A 17,566-nucleotide genomic window follows, 5' to 3' on the forward strand; every position below is an offset into this window, starting at 1 on the left:
CAGGGTGTGATGCCCGCGCGGATTTACCGTATTTTTTTCTGTTCGTTAAGAATTAAAGAGGGACACCGTTACTCGACAGAATATCGCATTGTTTTGCTTTTCTCTCTGGCTCCGGGATCTGCCAATATTTTCCGCGCGATTCCCCTATACATCCCTCTTACCAACACGCGCTATTACTCGCGAAAAGCTTCAAGTGCGTTTATTATTTTTCCCCACTTTTATCTCGTCCCTCTCCGCCGCGCCGCCGTGCATACGTTGCACCGCGTACTCTGCTTTTCTTTTCAATTGTTCCGGCTCCAAATACGGGGAGGCAGATGATTCACCGCACTCGGTGCTCGGCGCTCTCGCACGAGTAAATACGTACCTTCGAGAGCATGATGCGAGCGAATTGAGCGCGCTGTTTTTCATTTAACCAAGCGGAGATTAATCACTACCGTGCGCGTCTCGAATAAACGCGCACCTGTGGCTGCTGGGCGAGTTTTTCATCACTCGACTCGGCCGACGACAAAGAAATCGGGCTCGGCTTTACGCGAGAACTCGTTATTTCATTTATCGATGAAATTGGTAGGTACTTGGCATTTTCATCGACCAGTGAACTAATGTACAAAGTAGGAAACACGCGCGTATCTGATGTCTTTTATATCGTAAATTTTTGTTACGATCCTCAATTCTAAAATGATACATGAAAAATAAATTCTCATAATTAAAGCCTAGAAATATTTGTACTTTTTTAATAAGAATATATAATAGAAGATATAAAGTATAATAGAATTGTATGTAAGGTTGGATGTGGACCCAGGTATTTAAAGAGGGAAAATTTAGAAAAGTTTAATATGGCAGATAATGTAAGAGCGTTGATAAGAATGAGGTGTAAGGTAATATGGAGAAAGGTAATAAGGTAATAAGTATTGGTTAGAGGAAGAGGAAACGTTATGTGTATTCTGCAGACAAGGTAAGGACAACATCAGTCATTAGGTATGTAGGAGATTGTGAACATACTAAAAATTGGTTTATGGTTTATAGAATTACTTAGGGAGAAATAGGAAAGAAATAATAGACAAAATATGTAACGACGAATTAGATGGAATAAAAGGAAATGTGTTGAAACAATTATGGAAGGAGAAAGAAGGTAGATCAATCTAGAAAAGGCAGATAGGAATAAGTGTTAAGGTTGTGTGAAAGGAATGAGTATGTTAAAGTTATTTGTGAACCAAGTCCACTTCTTGGCCGAAGCTGAAGTAATAAAGATTGATTAATTGATAAGAATATTATATAATTTCGTGATGAGTGTTGAAATAAGATTTCGCCGGGTCGCGCGAAATATAATTGAATTAAAGAGATCTTCTTTTATTAAATCTACTTGAGCATCCATTTTACTTAACCATCTTGTATTCGGCGCTTTGCCCCGTGTTGTTTAGATCACGAATGGCACTAACGTGGCGCAATAACTTTGCGCGTAATCGTCGTCTCAACGGCTCGTGCCTTTACGCCGTTTAACGCGATATTTTATCTAAACCGTACAACGGGCGCGGCGATTAAGACTGATTCGTCGCGGTCGATTTATAAAGTCGATTATATCGCGAGCGCAGGCTCTCACGAACCTTTTACTTTACACCGGGGCAGCACCGCGTATAATCGTTCGATAATATCGAGACGTGGCTCGTGCCAGAACCGATTAGAATTCTTAATGGCTCGCATAAAAGGCGGGAACACGGCGCGCGCGGGTTGCACGGGACATATCGTCTCTTAATAAATTTTACGGCACGATAACTCGCGACTAGCATCGAGATGATAATTAATTTTCCTCAGAAATTTCGCGCGAAAGCTAAATCTCGTTATGACGATATAAAAATGCTTGTAGCTTCGCCGCTGTTATAATGTAATTTTGTATGTCCATACGGAAAGAACGGTTTTGTTCAAGTATCTAAAAATTTAGCTATAGATACAGATCTGAAAATAATTTTGTTGGACCATAAAAATAATTATGTAGAATACTCAAACTGATTGCTAAAATGTCGAAATTTTTTTCAGCATCATACTTCAGCAACCTACTATAATTATTTTGATGGTGCAACAAAATTATTTTCAGATCTGTATCTATATAGCTAAATTTTTAGATACTTGAGCAAAACCGTTCTTTCCGTGCACGGAACGATTTTACGGTAATTTTGCGATTTGTCGTTCGGTAATATTCGCGGTCGAGTACGTTGAAATATACGTGGCGTGTGTTATCTCGGAGTTTCTTTCTTTGAACTCTTTCCTTGGTGAAAACTTGGAATTGTTAACAGTTTCTGCATCTTAAAGCGATTGAAAATATAAAAATGCCGACCAACAGATTTTCGAGATTGTTTTTAATTAAACGGGTGAGCCTAACAGTCTTCACTAATTTTAGAAAAAGATAAATTTAGCGCACATTTTATTGCTTCTTAGAGTTTATTAATTTCAATTTTCACCAACAATCATGTCTTTAAGATTATATGTATATTAATCCCTCACATTTTCTTACAATGTTAAGTCAATGTTAAGTGCAGTCTCTTTAGACGCACTTCAGAGGATTAAAGGATTAAGAGAAGTGCCGAAGTTGCCGACAGGCTGAATTGGATCTTTCCACTTTCGTACGATTAGTGATAAATAACTCCGTCAATGGTTCGCGGAAGATCCGTCGGCATTATGAAAAGGTCCCCGAGAGGCTCGCGAGTGTGTTATCGGACATTCGCGGTGGCGATTAAGCGGCTAGGTGTCGTCACGCGTACGTGTATGCGCTGGCGAGGGTGTGTTCGTACGCGTTATACACGGGCGTTCAACACGGGCAACGTAGGGACAAGAGAGGCGATATATAATGTTCCGCGATATTAAACGGGACGCATTCCACCGAAGCCACCCTCTGGTTCCTGCTATGAATGCTTCTACGACCCCCGTCTCCTGTCTCACTCCCCTGCCTGCCACCCACCCCCTCTCGTCGACTACCTCCGAAAAGCGGGAGGACGAGGAAGAGAGAGATAGATAGAGACAGAGGACTCGACCAGGGACACCCCCGAATGGTTATACGCCAAATTTACAGCTTAGCCAGTGCCACGCTACTACTACCACCGCGAATACGGCATTTACTACCTCATCCCGGTAGAGGGTCCCCCGCAACCGATATATGCCATGCATCTGTATATGGCTCAAGGATAAAACAGCAAGAACATTTTCTCTGCGCCTCCGATATGACGTTCTCGATGGCGAATTCGCGAAGAAGGCTATTCAAAGTATTCAAATTGTTGATTAACTCCGCGAGATTTGCGTGATTTTTACTATCTTTTATTGAAATGCACAGATGATGTAGAGTTAAAAAGTCATTCGTATTTTGTTTCGACATTTTTTTCGTTATAACACTTTTAAATGTCCCAAGAATACTGCAGGGCTTTCGATATCTTGATCTCATTCTATTTATTCTAAAAATACCGAGATTATCTCACGTTGATAAAACAATAATCAAATAATCCTATGTTTAACGAGAATCATACCATGTCGAGTTTCCAAGAGCTTCAGGGATTTACTGCACATACACAAAATATTATTCAAAAGCAAACGTACAAAAACGTAGAAAAACAGGGTGAAAGATGAACGTGACGGTCTCATTCTCGCAAATGTCCACGATGTCCCATAATATCTGCCTTTGTCGCTCAAAAGTTTTTACATTCGTCGCGCTGTTGCAATCTCTACACGTTGGGTGTTTTGCATTATCATAATTCTTATTTTAGTAGAACCTCAGCCAGATTCAACAATTTAACAACTGAATTAATTAGTACAATAAAGCAGTAACAAAATTAGGAAGTTTTATCCAGATGCCTACATAACGTTTAACAAATTTTATTCTACTATGTAAGTAATCACTAATATTTTTTGATATTTCAAGATAGAGAATTATATAGAAGTCTTCTGGTTTGTTTAAGTTAAAAAATAGATCCTTGCGGAGAGAAAGATTAATAATACACTGCAATTGTATTTATATAAAGTAGTACAAAAATATATATGCATTTGCCTAAAACAGATTGCCTCACAATTGCATCTATTTTTGTTTATTTTAATTATTACGACGTTTATAAGTATTTGTATTTATAAGTATAAACGATATATGAATTTGAAATATTTTCCAAGCATCAGAAAGAACTCTACCACACAAAGAAATTAATATTATTTTGTAGATCGTTATACAAAATTAATCGAACGCTGTCTTAGGTATTGGCTCCTGGTGGAGCCTATAAGCATCTACTGAATAATCCGACCTATTCGACCGATGCGCGTCCTTACCACCGTCTCTCTTTGCGGGCCGAAAATTTGTCGCGACTCGATCATTACTCAACGAGAGCCGGGAAATCTAGCACCGTAATATCTGGCACCGAGCGACAGCGCGGATAATGGAGAAGGACGCATATGTCCGCGATTTCGTAGTGGCGCGCGATCGTAGTAGTGGCCAGGACATTCCGAGGTTTCGCCAGCGAGAGGCGTTCTCCCTCTCGAAGTTCCTGCACCCTATCACGGTCGGCCTGGTCATACCCTATCCTTCATCCGAACATTTCCATCCCCTGGGTAACCTCGATTCTCTCTCCCCCCCCCCCCACCGATCCCTCTTCTTCGTTGCCAGCAAGAGCGCCGAATGCAATCATACGTCATCCACCATGATCTATGTCTTCTGCCGTTCTAGCGTCGCGCGCTCGATCTAGCGCAAGCTAGATCATGTGCACGTGTACATATTCACACACATATGCACGCACACGTGCACGTGCACGTGCGCGAGTACGCGTCCGCATCTCGCGTCTCTATTAAGCCACCGCTCATTTTCCGGCTTGCATATGAGCATGTTCGCCGTTAGCCGCGACCACTCGCCGGATGATTGCGGCTAGCTTCCGTGCGTTTTCAGGAGAAACGTATATCCCTGACAGTTAGCTTGCCTATCTTTATGTGAAGCATCGCCTTCGGTTCATTCATGAGACAAGCCAGAAAAAAACAACAGTACATTTTGAAACACTAGTATTTTCAATACTACAGTATTATAAGAATTTATACAGTATTATAACAAGAATAACATGAGGAAATGTATTATAAAGAGCGATAGCGATGCGTTTTTTAACACGTGAGTGGTTAGGAGAATGAAAGGGATTAAAAAGGGGACTGGAAGGGATTTTAGATCGCAAAATAAAACGTGCTTAGATGAGTGGGAGGAAGTAAACATGTTGAATTTACGTATATAATGAATGTGACATATATTGTTTTCATTCACTTGCTTCTTCAATTCCAATTATATCGTCCAAAAGCATTTTTTTTTAATTTATAAGAAACTGATTATTTATCGCGTACATCTATTTTTTGAAAATGGCTAAAAACAAATTTTATTATTTAATAAGTGAAATATGTATATTTTGCGACACGTTACATGTTAAAGAAAATTTCTCATTCGAATTCTGCATAACAAATTAATTACAACGCAATAATTTTTCTCGAGGTTATCCGTTACCGACTTGCTCCTCGCAAAAAGACGCTCAACAAACAACGATATACCTCAACTCACCCAGGTACAGGCCCACTAAACCCAACAATCCCCAGCTTTCTCTCCCTTGGCCTCTTCCCCAAATGCATAAAGTGGAACGCGTAACACGAATATCTACGTATAATTAACAATTATCCTTCTCATCTCTTGATTCTCCGAGAGCCGTGGAATGGCCGGTACATGCGCGCTGGCCCCCGCGAATGATCCTCCGATGAATTTCGTCATCACGACGAATGCCACAGAGGGTGAGAGACAGGGTAGAGTGAGAAAGGGGCCGACTGCGGGGGGCACGCTCCGCTTTTGGCTCGGGGGGGTGGTTGTTGCTACGGATCGGGATTTGCACCGCCGCCGGTGGTACGAACCTAGCCGGGGAATAGGGGTCTTTTCCGGGGGCTTAACATACACACTCCACCCCCGGTAGGCGGAGTGTACCGCCTACGAGCTACCCCCACCCGCCGCCGTGGCACTGATACGCGATATCAGCGAACACTTGTTGCTCCGACAAGTATAGAGCGACGACGGAGTGCCGTCTCTCTGCCTCACTTTTACCCCTCCACGGCCACGATTTTTCACGTGCTGATTTTTCCGCCACCTTCCTCTCCGCGCGCAGCGTACGTATGCCTCCTTCTCTGCCTTCACATTCTCTGGGCGAGTCTAATCTGATGGGATAATATTCCAGGAATAGAATAATAAAAACGAGCTCGCTGCTAATAGCGAGCGGAATTAATTCGTTATTCTACAGCGAACATTATTATAAACAATAATGCACGTAAAATTGGGAATCATGTGCAGAAAGAGCCCTAAAAGAGTGTACTGTAATGATTATGGAACTGCGGATAACACTTGTCACGAATCAAAAAATTTCGTTATACTTTTTTATTATATCAAATTAGAAACTTTTACTTCACCAGTAAATAATTAACCGTAAAGATTTTTTACTCAACCTAACTGGCTATCTTTATTAATCATAATTATCACGAGGTTTGTGCCATTGGTTTCGGTCAATTATAATCGTTACAACTAACCTAACTTAACCTAACCTAACGTTTCGGCCATAGGTTTTAGTCTTTCTCAATCGATGTAACTTTTGACGCTAACATATATTAGCATCTTCTTTAAAATCACTGTAAAGAATTTATTGCGAAAAATATCACCTCAGCCGGGGTTCGAACCCCTAGACCTCCCTACATTCCGTGACCAGCGTCTTTACACTTTCCGTATTTTAATTAATATCTATTATTATTAATATTGGAATTATTATTATCACACCAAGATTATTATACACGTTACAAACACTTTTTGCTACTGAGAGATGTAACAAAATAACCCGAATGTTGCTTTTTTCCCATTCTTTCATTTTCATCATTTTCTGTTCTATACTAATCTTAATTATCGTTTCGCGTATTTATTATCTTATACTTTTATCAATACGTTTCGACATTATCCTTTCGATGTCACGAGCTCAACTTTAAACGCAACTTTTACGAAAAAAGTTTATTTATATGGTTATAGATTTTGTGTGAGAGGCAGTAATAACTTTCTGTCTCGCAAAATAAATCCAGGTCATTCTCGTAAACTCAGTTTACGAAGCTGGACTGCGAGCACAGCTTGAGACTGGGATTTTTCCGAGAGAAGTTAATAAACTGCATTCGTCCCCCGTTTTGTTACAGGCAGTGCGGTGGCTGCAGCCGACACCATTTCCGCGCCGTGGACCCCCGCGAGTTCCGGGCCGCCGCCCGACGCCAACGGCTCCGGCTCGGATACGAAGAACCTCGACGTTGGCGAAATTAGCGATGTAAGTCAACCATGCCGTCGCCAATTAAGAACAACTGCGAGCGTAGTCTCGGGGTGCCCTTTTTTATTTCAATTAACTCGCCAACCTGAGTTCGAAGGGACAAGCTTTTTCGGCTCGCGTTTACTTTTACGTCACGGAAGAACACAGCGCTTAAACTTCCGCAGTAGTCAGTAGAGCCGACATTTATCGTTATTCTTTCGGCATCATTTTATGCAAAGACTTAAATTGAGCTAACAATAAGCAAAATTTCTCGCTGTAAAGTGTAGGTGCAATCGTTACTTGGTTTAATACTTGCGGAAGCCGGTAAAAATTGATTAAGACTTTTCGCAAATTTTTGATTACTTCTATCACTGCTGTAATTATCATGCAGAATTTGTATGCAGAATTTGTAAAAAAGGAACGTTAGTGAGTCATTAGTTTTTGTTATATAATTCAACTTTGTAGTTGATGTGATATGTGCGCAATTTTTAAAAATTATTCTAATAGTTTTTTAATTTACAATTAGTGTTAAAAGAGCGGTCATGGTTTCTTTCGTGTTTAATTCTTACTTTTCTATCTCACTCATTTGGCAAAGAAAAAGTTCCAAAATATTTGAGAGATAAAAGATATGATGATATTAAAATTATTATGTAGGATTTATAGGGCATTTTGTAATGCCAAAATAAAACTTAACAACAGTTTATTTAGCAATATTTTATCATCTTTGATGTTCCTAAAGTTAATATCGAACTTACGGTTAATATTAACATTACAGCTTAAACTAAATAACAAAGTTATATCGATGTCGAGAGAAGTTAGCTTTTTGAAAGAATTATGCGACATTGAAATTTCAATACTTGGATCTCTATAAATATCACACGGTACAAAATTAAATCACTTTCGCGGTTGTTTTATTTGGAAAATTTATTTGCATTTGGAAATATATTCTACTGTGGTAAGACAACATCATGAATATTAAAGTGATGAAAAATGCACGGGATTATTTAAACGTTAATTCGTTAACTTTGGCATATGCAAATTGGATTTATTTGGGTCAGACGTACGAAGTCACTTCAAAGCTAGACGTCGACTGTGCAATTTAATTCTCTGGCTTTCTCCCCTTGCCTTCTTTTGCATGTAATTTCGCCAATGCGATGAAGACATCTCAACATTTTACTCCTCGTTTTTTATTATTCAATATTATTTATTGTTTCTATTCATTTACAGAGAGCGAAATAAGCGCGCAAAGTTTCTTTTTTTTTGTCGGAAAACTTTAGTCACTCGTACGAACGAGACACAGTAGATCAACAGATCTCGTTGATCTATACTCTTAGACTCTTAGGCCTTGATCAACGCGAACCGAGATCAAATCGAGGACTTTTTCGTATCAACGGAGAGTCTGCCGTTTTGGATCGCGTGCTCGACGATATTATATCGAACGTGGCGAACGTGACTAGGGTTCTCGGAAAAGAGATAGCCTGTTTCCTCGCACCCTTTCCGCACTTCTCGGTATCTAAACACCCAGGATAACCGTTCGTTTCTCAGCACAGCACGGAGAAACAGGGGGAATCACACGTTTCTCTCTTCGTGCGGCACGGAGGTTTTCGATTCGTTGAGAAATTCCAGTCCAACGAAGTACTACTCGAACTACTAGATGTTTCTGTGAATCGCGTATTCGCGCAACATCGTCACCCTTCGAACTAGAAGGTATCCTAGCACACCGTGCGGATCTCGATGCGATGGACGGCGCGAAAGAAAAACGGAGGCGAAGAGACGAAAACGCGAGATACTCTCTCGATTCGATGAGAGAGAAAGAGAAAGGGTCAAGTCCACTCACTCGGCCACGTTCCAGGCGTGGCTTCGCGGCTGCTGAGGATCCTTTGTTTCAGAGGGCGGAAAGTCTCCGAGGTCCGGCCACGTTCGCGATCGACGCGGCAGATAAATTGCGCGCGCGCACGGTCAGCGGCGGAATCGCAAATAAATGAACTTTTCTCGAACGTGCTCAGATCGTCTAAATGCATCACGGCGAGAACACCCTCCTGCGACGAAACGTAATCGTGACGAACGTGATGAATGTTTGCGCGAGAATCATGATTGAATTGCCTCGGAATTGAAAACGTTTTTGATCGGAAATTGATAGCTGATAAGAAGTTGAAATCTAATTGGAAAGCTAATTCGATAGCGGAACACACGTCAATGCAAGTTTTTCTGCAAAATTTGTATTATAGAGTTGAATAAGTGATCGAACTTGTTTTTATTAAATATTAAAATTATTTATATTTCATAAAGTTTCTTTGTTTTCAATATATGATTTTATGATTGAAATCACTGACAGGATTATATAAAAAATGCACAAAGAATTGGCTGAAACTGTTCTGTCGACGATTCAATTTTGACACAGAAACGTAAATAGTTAATTTGTTAATTTGTACTCCACGATTAATGATCAATTGCACAAATAGAGATTTTAATTTGAATTAAAAAATTAGTATGTAATATGTGTAAATGCATGTCGACAAATATTATTTTTTTTTATTATTTTTATATTGGTTTACGATATTATCAAGAATGTGTTATCTTTTTCTGTGAGAGCCTTATTAAGATTAAGGGTGTCGGGGCTCTAGCTGATGTATGATAATTGCAATCCATCCTTCTTAGGCTATGCTAGATTAGGTGATGGTATTTTCCAGGACGAGAAGGACCTGTCGGCAGCGGACGCGGAGGGTGTGTGGTCGCCGGATATCGAACAGAGCTTTCAGGAAGCTCTTACCATATATCCGCCATGCGGTCGACGCAAAATCATCCTTTCCGACGAAGGGAAGATGTACGGTGAGTGCCACATATATTTCTATCGTTCCCCGATCTATCGCACAAAAGTCCTTTCGTTATGACTTTAAGACTTTGCGAACAAAGTATGCCGCGCGATAAGAATGCGTTGGGTTAAGTTAAATGGTAATGCTCGTAACATTCAAGAAATCACGCATGTAGTAATTGTAGTATATTATTTCGCGTACACGCAAGTACTTGCCATTCGTTACAATTTAGTCTCGAATAAAATATGACATTATTAATTAGAGTATAGATACTATTATTCGATTTTTTCTTAAAAAAGAATATCTTTGCAAATGCAATATTATTCCGAAATGAGAACACATACGATATCAATGTTAAATACGAAAAAATGACTTTGACTTGCGTTACTACGTCAAATGTTAACCGTTACCATTTATTAAAATAATACGAGCCTTGTAAATTTTGAAAAAATAGTAGAAAAGGATGACTTAATATTTCATTTAGGAATTATCTTTCATCGAGGAAAGAAAGCGAGGGCAGGGGAAGAGTTGATATTTACAAAGTCAGTTTTTTAGTTTCTACTGTTTTCTGTTCAAACTATTAATTTCCTACGATTCGCGCAATATTGCGGTGAAAGAAATTTAATGATTGACGAAATATATTGTCCGGCACGACATTTTAATCATTCGCTTTGATGAATAATCCATTCGGATGCGCTCACATTCTCGTAAAGCTCATCTCACTCAGCGAAAGAGCCGCCGCACGTTCGTTCGTTCGAGGCTGCGTTATGTCGAGTAACGTGCCTAATGCCACCCGAAGGGAAGTCCGAGGAAAGAACGTTGTTCTCCATGTGACGACCACACTACTGACAGCAACCACCGCTCGCCGCGCGCCCGCGCCGTCCTCCACGTACGCGATGACGGTGACGGAGAAACGTCCAGACGAGGCGTCGTTATTGCTCCGGTGCTGAGGTCAGTCTACGTGACTGACCAGATATTGCCCGGTACGAGACCGGCGCGGCGGTACCGCCATGGCCACCGCCGTAAACCACCACCACCATTAACCGCCATGAACTCGCCACCGAAGCAATAATGCCTCGCCTTCGGAGGAATATTCGCCCCTCTGGCCGTCCCCGGCCGCGGCGCCGAACCCCTACTTTTGTGCTCTCTTTGCGTGTCTTTTGTATTAATTTTCTCATTTTCTTGCCGTGAATTCGCCGCCGTACAGCTTTGCTCCTTTATGGAGAACGGTAATAAATTGCTAGCGTCGCGTCGTGAGTTTGTGCCGACGGAATACAAACTTCGTCGAACAGATATACAAAACAGATTTGCAAAAACCATGATAAACAAGTATACGATTTGCACACAATTAGGATTTTAAGTGTCACATTTCGGAGAAATTGCATATTACAGATGTATTAGTTCTAATATTTAGCGTCCGTGTGTAAACAGCAATATTTTCTTTCTTAAGTTACATGATAAATCTTTATGAAGAAGACGTATGTATAAGCAATACATCTTAAAAATGCAAAGCTTTTATAATTAAATAGAGTTATACAAAATTTTACATAAGATAGTCTTTAAACTTATTATTAGATAAAAATATATAAAAATGCGCTCTATATTCTTTTTCAAATAAACTCACGCCTTCATCACTCTCATTAAAAGAGTTAAAAGAATTAATTTTATGGTAATTTTGTGGGGGTGGAGGTGCACCTCGTGCCGAGGCTACTGTTATTCCCGAAAGGGCTGTAAACGAACCCTGAAATTGACTCCCAGTCCCGTCGCATTCGGGGATGCGACCAGGTCGCTGCCACTTTTCTTCCATTCTTGCGTCTTGGTGGGCAAATTTTCCGGACCGTTCGGCAGGAGGACGTAGGCCATATTCGCATGAATCCCATTCGTTAAGGCACAATGTCGCTTAATTTCCGAAAGCACTTGGCGCGCAAAGCCAAGCGGGTGGCAATTCAATCGCGATGCGTGCGCTCTATGAAAATGGAGTTTAATTCAGGCTCCTCCGTGTCGACGGAGCTGGTGGATGAAAACAGCAACAACGACGACGACGACGACGACGACGACGACGACAATAATGTCGAAGCGACGTCGCGTCGTCTCGCTGCTACCCTTATCCTCGTTTCGTCTTCACTTTGCGCGCTTCATGATGGAATTACTGCAATCGCAGAAATTTTAATAAATGTGTGATGATAGTATTTGTTGGACTTTAAACTATGGATTGTCATATTTTTATAATTGCTTGTGACAAGACAAATTTCGGCAGTGGAATAATTATGAAGCGTTTGATATCGAGGTAAACAGCTTTTTAGTGAATTAGATTTTAATAACTAATTAAATTATTTAGATGATTTCAAGAAAAAGGTTGATGTAAGAGATTTTTTTTAAGGCTCAATAATTAATTAATATAATACCTTTTAAGAATTATTCCGTACAAATCTGTGAACAAATATCTCCGATATTATTATATTTTATTATACAAAATGTGATTTTTCTGTAAATTAGTAAATTAGTGTACATTTCTAGACACTGTCTCAAAGATGTTTCCCTCTTTCTGGGATATCTAATTAATTTGTAATATCTCAAAGGAGAAAGAGAAAAAGACGAGAACGATTTCACGAATACAAAGTTGCGTGGGGGTATCTCAATTGAAAATCCTTCTCGCTCGCTATCTCGTCGTCGCTATCGGAAGATAGCGTCTCGTACGGACGGAGAAGTCGCTCTCACCGGGACGCAGTTTACCCCTCGGTAATTTCCCCTGGCATTGAGGAATGTGAAAGTCGGCGATTCTTCGCGTCGGCAGAGAGAAAGATGGAGAGAAACGCGCGAGTGACGCGATATAAGATCGATCCTTCGACGTCACGAAAGACGAAGGAGCATCGCCGTCGACGAGATGCAGTCGACCGTCCACCGGATGGAAACAAAGGATAACGAGGCGCGAAAATCGCTTAACGCGATTGGCCATCGATCCGACGGGAAACTTATCTCGCCCGTCGTTGCTCACTCGCCGAGCCAATAAAGGAGAGATCCCTCGGCCTTTCCGCGGGATTAAATATCTCGGGGCAATTTACCTCCTTCGATCTTTCCTCTCCGCACCTTTCCCCTCTCGTCTTCTCGTTTCTTCTTCCTTTTTCTCTTACCCTTATCTAGACGCCGACGCCCAGATTTCACCGCGGAGAAACGATCGCTTCTCGTTCCCGAAGCGATACGAGAGGGTGAATCCAATCGATCTGAAATTTTTTCACGCGTAGCGCGCTGTGTCGTTATTGATAATAATACGATAAAGGTGATTCTCAGCTTTGAGATCGTCGAGAAAAGCGTATCAAATACGCTACAATCCTTAGATGTTCAAAGAAGTAAAGAAAGAATAGGTCAATGTGATAATTTGTGTAGACAGAGTGATATCCTTATTATATACATCAAGATTATGTAGTAATGTCTTTACACTGCGGAGCGCCGCGCCGCCGTATGTATCGTCAGAAATTATTCTCATTTGCGAGCATAGAGGAAGTTGGAGTAACGCGAACCATGCGTGGACAACGTGAATCATCACGATATCTAGAATATTAAGTGTTATAACCTAGCGGACAGCAGTGGAATTACTAGCTGCTGGCCACCTAATCTAACGTACAAAGCGGCAGCGTGGTACAATGTGTCATAAAGTTAAAAATTAAACTTGAAGATTTGGTGTGTGTCGTTTACAGGTGTGTAAGGTTATACAAACTTTTACTTTGCAGTCAATCTACTTCACAGCTTTTTAGTCGCTTTTTGTTGCACGTAAAACTAAGATAGAACTTTAATGTAGTCTATTTAGTAAGTGTCATATGGTGTACATTTCTATTGTGTACGATAAAAAGGTAAAAATAGCGATGTCGGATAATTTTAAGATAGTTTGTGTAATACTTTATATATAAGTATTGCATTATATATTCTGTTGTTTTTGTCTTTCAGGAGTAATAATATTACGAAACATAAAAATTAGAGAGAGAGTTTGTAATAAATTAGAATATAAACTATATATAATACAATAATTATTATAGACTATTTTATTATTAATATGCCTTAAAATACGAGAAAATTATTTTTTTTGCCAGATTAATAAAGTGATTTACCTTGCCCAACATATGGTTCAAGTTACTCCACAATTATCTATATTTGTTAGAAGCACGTTGTAACAAACATTTGGCATTACAATTCTACGAAAACAAAGTTCAGCTGTCTTTAATACTTTTCAAGTTATCTTGAAAAAGGCTTAGGATGGTTCACATTGCCTTAACACACAGTTGGGGCTCAACTTCCTCTATTCATATACATATACATGCACCGTTAGAGGAGATGGATGATTTGTTCAATTTATTTCGAAAATACATTCGATTCTGCAAAATGTTTAATTATTTGATTTCCAAGGCACTGTTCAATGTTTGTTTTATTTTATTTCGTTTTATATCTTTAATTTTGTCATATTTTATTTTTCATTATTGCACGTAATTTAGATTTAATTATTGTGTTTATTTTTTGAAAATGTGTTTTTCCACAAATATTACTTAATTTCCTGTTTAATATTCTACTCACACAAGTAGGCTTTTTACACAGGGAAGTTAAGTTTTCTGGACAGCTCTGTTTCTGATATTACGTCGCCGCGACCGATCTGCACCCTGCGTACTATTTTTAATTGCCGCGGGTTGTAATGAAAAAGTACAGAGTATATTGTATTACGATGTGTGTATTACGATGCGTGATTCAAACAATCGAGAATGAATTTTGAAGCATTTAATATTTTTCCTTTTTTATTGCTAGTGAAAAACTTGATGCTACCAGAAAATCATATATCTCGTATTACAAATTAAAAAGATATTACACGAGACTGACGTAGTTGCGCGGAATGTTCAGAGAGTTCTTACCCAGAAATCCTACAAATGAAAGGATATATCGGCTGAAGCCTGAAAAAGAGAGAGTCTGGTCTGATAATAATCATTATTTGGTCAATAAAGCAGCAGCTAGTCGGGCTGTCCTATAGAATTTGACGAGGACCTGTTAATCGTCCTTCTCCATCGCGCTAACATCTGAGGAATTGCTCGGGAGGCTGAATTCCGCTCGTTCCGTTTCATAAACCTGTCGCACTTCACAAAATAATCGGGCATTACTTACGGGATAGCTGTGACGCATGTATCAGTAGGTCTTTTTGGAAAAATCTCTCGGGCTCTGCTCGCCGGTGAAGGAGGAAACTTTTTGTGAGCGCAGTCGATAGTCTACGAACAATGTCAAAGTGGACTTCCTGTGTGTTGGAGTTGCACGGATCTCGGGAGAGGAGAGAGAGAGAAAGAGCGGAAAGGCTCGATATTCTTTGTGGCCGTTTCGAGGTGGAAAGAAGCTTTCTTTCTCTTTCTTCCCTCCCCCCCCCTCTCTCTCTCTCTCTCTCTCTCTCTCTCTTCTTTCCTCTCCTCTCCTCTCCTCTTTCTTCTGTCCGCTCCTTCGTCCAAGCGGAAAGAAATCGCATCGTTCCTTCCCACGAAGGACTAGATCCTTCGTCCTTACGTCCACGGCATCCAATAAACCGGCAGAAATAAAAGGATCGTGCTGCGCATCATCCCTGTCCGTTGTCGGAGCACAGAACAAGGAGCGAGAACGTTTAGAGAAGCGTTTAGGTTTCTTGCTTGTACACTAGAAAAGAAAAACTGCCGCCGTTGTGCCGCTGCGGTCTCCCGGAACACCTCCGACCAGCTTCCATCGGTGTAACTTCTCTCCCGGTGGGTCAATGTTCCGGAACGAACTCCGTAAATATAGTTTCTTGCAAATTTCCTCGCTCCCTCCCTCCGCCTGTTTTCCTCGTTCATCCGCCCGCTGGCGTTTACCAAGTAATATTACACGATCGGTGCTTTACATCGCTCGCGCGAAGCGGCTACGAGGAGCTTTTGAATAGATTTTCCGATCTGTCGGACAAATTCCGGATCCACCGGGACAAACTCGCCCGATACCGAGACGCAACTTCCATCGATATATCGTTACGTCCGCGCTAATCGAGCCACGCCGGATATACACGGATCGATGAATAATGGAGGGAGAATAAATTGGTTTCTCGATTGCAAATTATGTTTTCATATAAATCAATATCATAAATATTTATTGACTGCAGTCGGCGCCAGGAATTTAGATACCGATTTCAGTCATTTAAGGTATGTCTAAAATTATAATCTTGATACCGGGATATCGAGGTGCCATCTATCGTATTTAGTATCGCTAAATCTATAGAGGGAATTTATCAACCAATTGTATGATTTGGTCTAAAGTCCGTTTTATTATTGCGTGTTTATTAAAACGTATTAACGTATGTATCAAGAATGACAGCTGAAAAAGGACTAGCAGAAAGCGAATTAAGAGCCGAAATAAATCAGTACCATTTATGTGCGATGAGTTATCTTCGTGGATTACGTCTAAATATCTTTTAACGTCGATACCCGCGAGGAAGAACGAGATAAACAAGCGTGCGGATGAATGAGAACGAGGTAACATGCCGCTTGAACTCGAGCCGCGAGTCTGCATAGCTCCGGGTCGTATTTAAATAGATAAATCGACCGCACGCAGACCCATCTGGTCTTTACTCGCAATCGTTTAAGTGACCCGCATGATAAATCTATCGGGGATATATATACTATCCATAGCATATGCTATATATTAATTGACTGGCCGATGTCTTTCTAATTCGTCGCGAAATCATATAGCTACGCGAAATCAGCGTTCTGCATCTATTAATTGAGGGACTTAATCTTCTAATGAATGAAGACTAATTCTTCTAATGAATATTTTTTATTAAGTTGGAATTGCCATGCTTTTCTTTTCACTGAAGTTTCTTTCGGGATCTCTTTGCACTTTGATATCATCTTTTCCATTTGGTAATCGCGAACGTTTGCGTCGCTAATATACTACGGTTTGATTAGAAATTACTATTTCAGAATTTCTTGGCGCGTTACGTCCGTGGATTATTTCCCGCGTGGATTATTTCCGTCGCACGAATTTAATGTGAAATACAGGAGGCGCCTTGCGGACACCATGATGCAGGAATGTGCGATGATACAATGGTACGCCTCGGTATTTATCTGATCGCTAATAACACGTAGGGTACTGTGTCCCCGTCTATTACTCTCCAGTCTTGCGATCACGTACTCTCGTGCTCCGAGCCTTATGGGGCCGTGCCGTACGTACGTGCGCCGTCGTATTCTCGGTTATGGGTCATCGAGCCAGGCGTCGCGCACAGCCAGGAAAACGCGTCATGCGACCACGCCATGGTGATGGACGCCAGGAATCTCGACCGTAAATCGAATCGCCGCGATCGCTAGCCGTTAATTTGCACTCGTTACATCATGACTTGCGTTCCACGCGCAAAGGCACCGAGTTCGCTTAATGAGCGAACCAGGAAAATTTTTGTTCTCCGTCCGATTTGATTCCATTCCTCGAACG

At 40.7% G+C, this 17,566-nt stretch overlaps 2 protein-coding genes across 7 annotated transcripts in view; one reads left to right on the forward strand and one right to left on the reverse strand.

The window, feature by feature from the left end:
- Positions 1-17,566, reverse strand: part of LOC139776922 (paired box protein Pax-6) — a 354,486-nt gene that overhangs the window by 297,350 nt on the left and 39,570 nt on the right. The window lies entirely within an intron of this gene.
- The window catches only part of Scalloped (TEA domain transcription factor 1 homolog scalloped), a 164,581-nt gene that overhangs the window by 108,680 nt on the left and 38,335 nt on the right, over positions 1-17,566 (forward strand). For all 6 annotated transcript variants that reach the window (XM_071713972.1, XM_071713978.1, XM_071713975.1 and 3 more), the window contains 2 exons: positions 7,204-7,328; positions 9,998-10,136. In XM_071713972.1, the coding sequence (XP_071570073.1) occupies positions 7,204-7,328; positions 9,998-10,136 (264 nt within the window). The remainder of the gene's footprint in view (positions 1-7,203; positions 7,329-9,997; positions 10,137-17,566) is intronic.

Source organism: Temnothorax nylanderi, unplaced genomic scaffold (genome assembly GCF_030848795.1).
Source record: "Temnothorax nylanderi isolate EJ_2023f unplaced genomic scaffold, tnyl_v1.0 TNYL_tig0132_pilon, whole genome shotgun sequence".
NCBI lineage: Eukaryota > Metazoa > Arthropoda > Insecta > Hymenoptera > Formicidae > Temnothorax > Temnothorax nylanderi.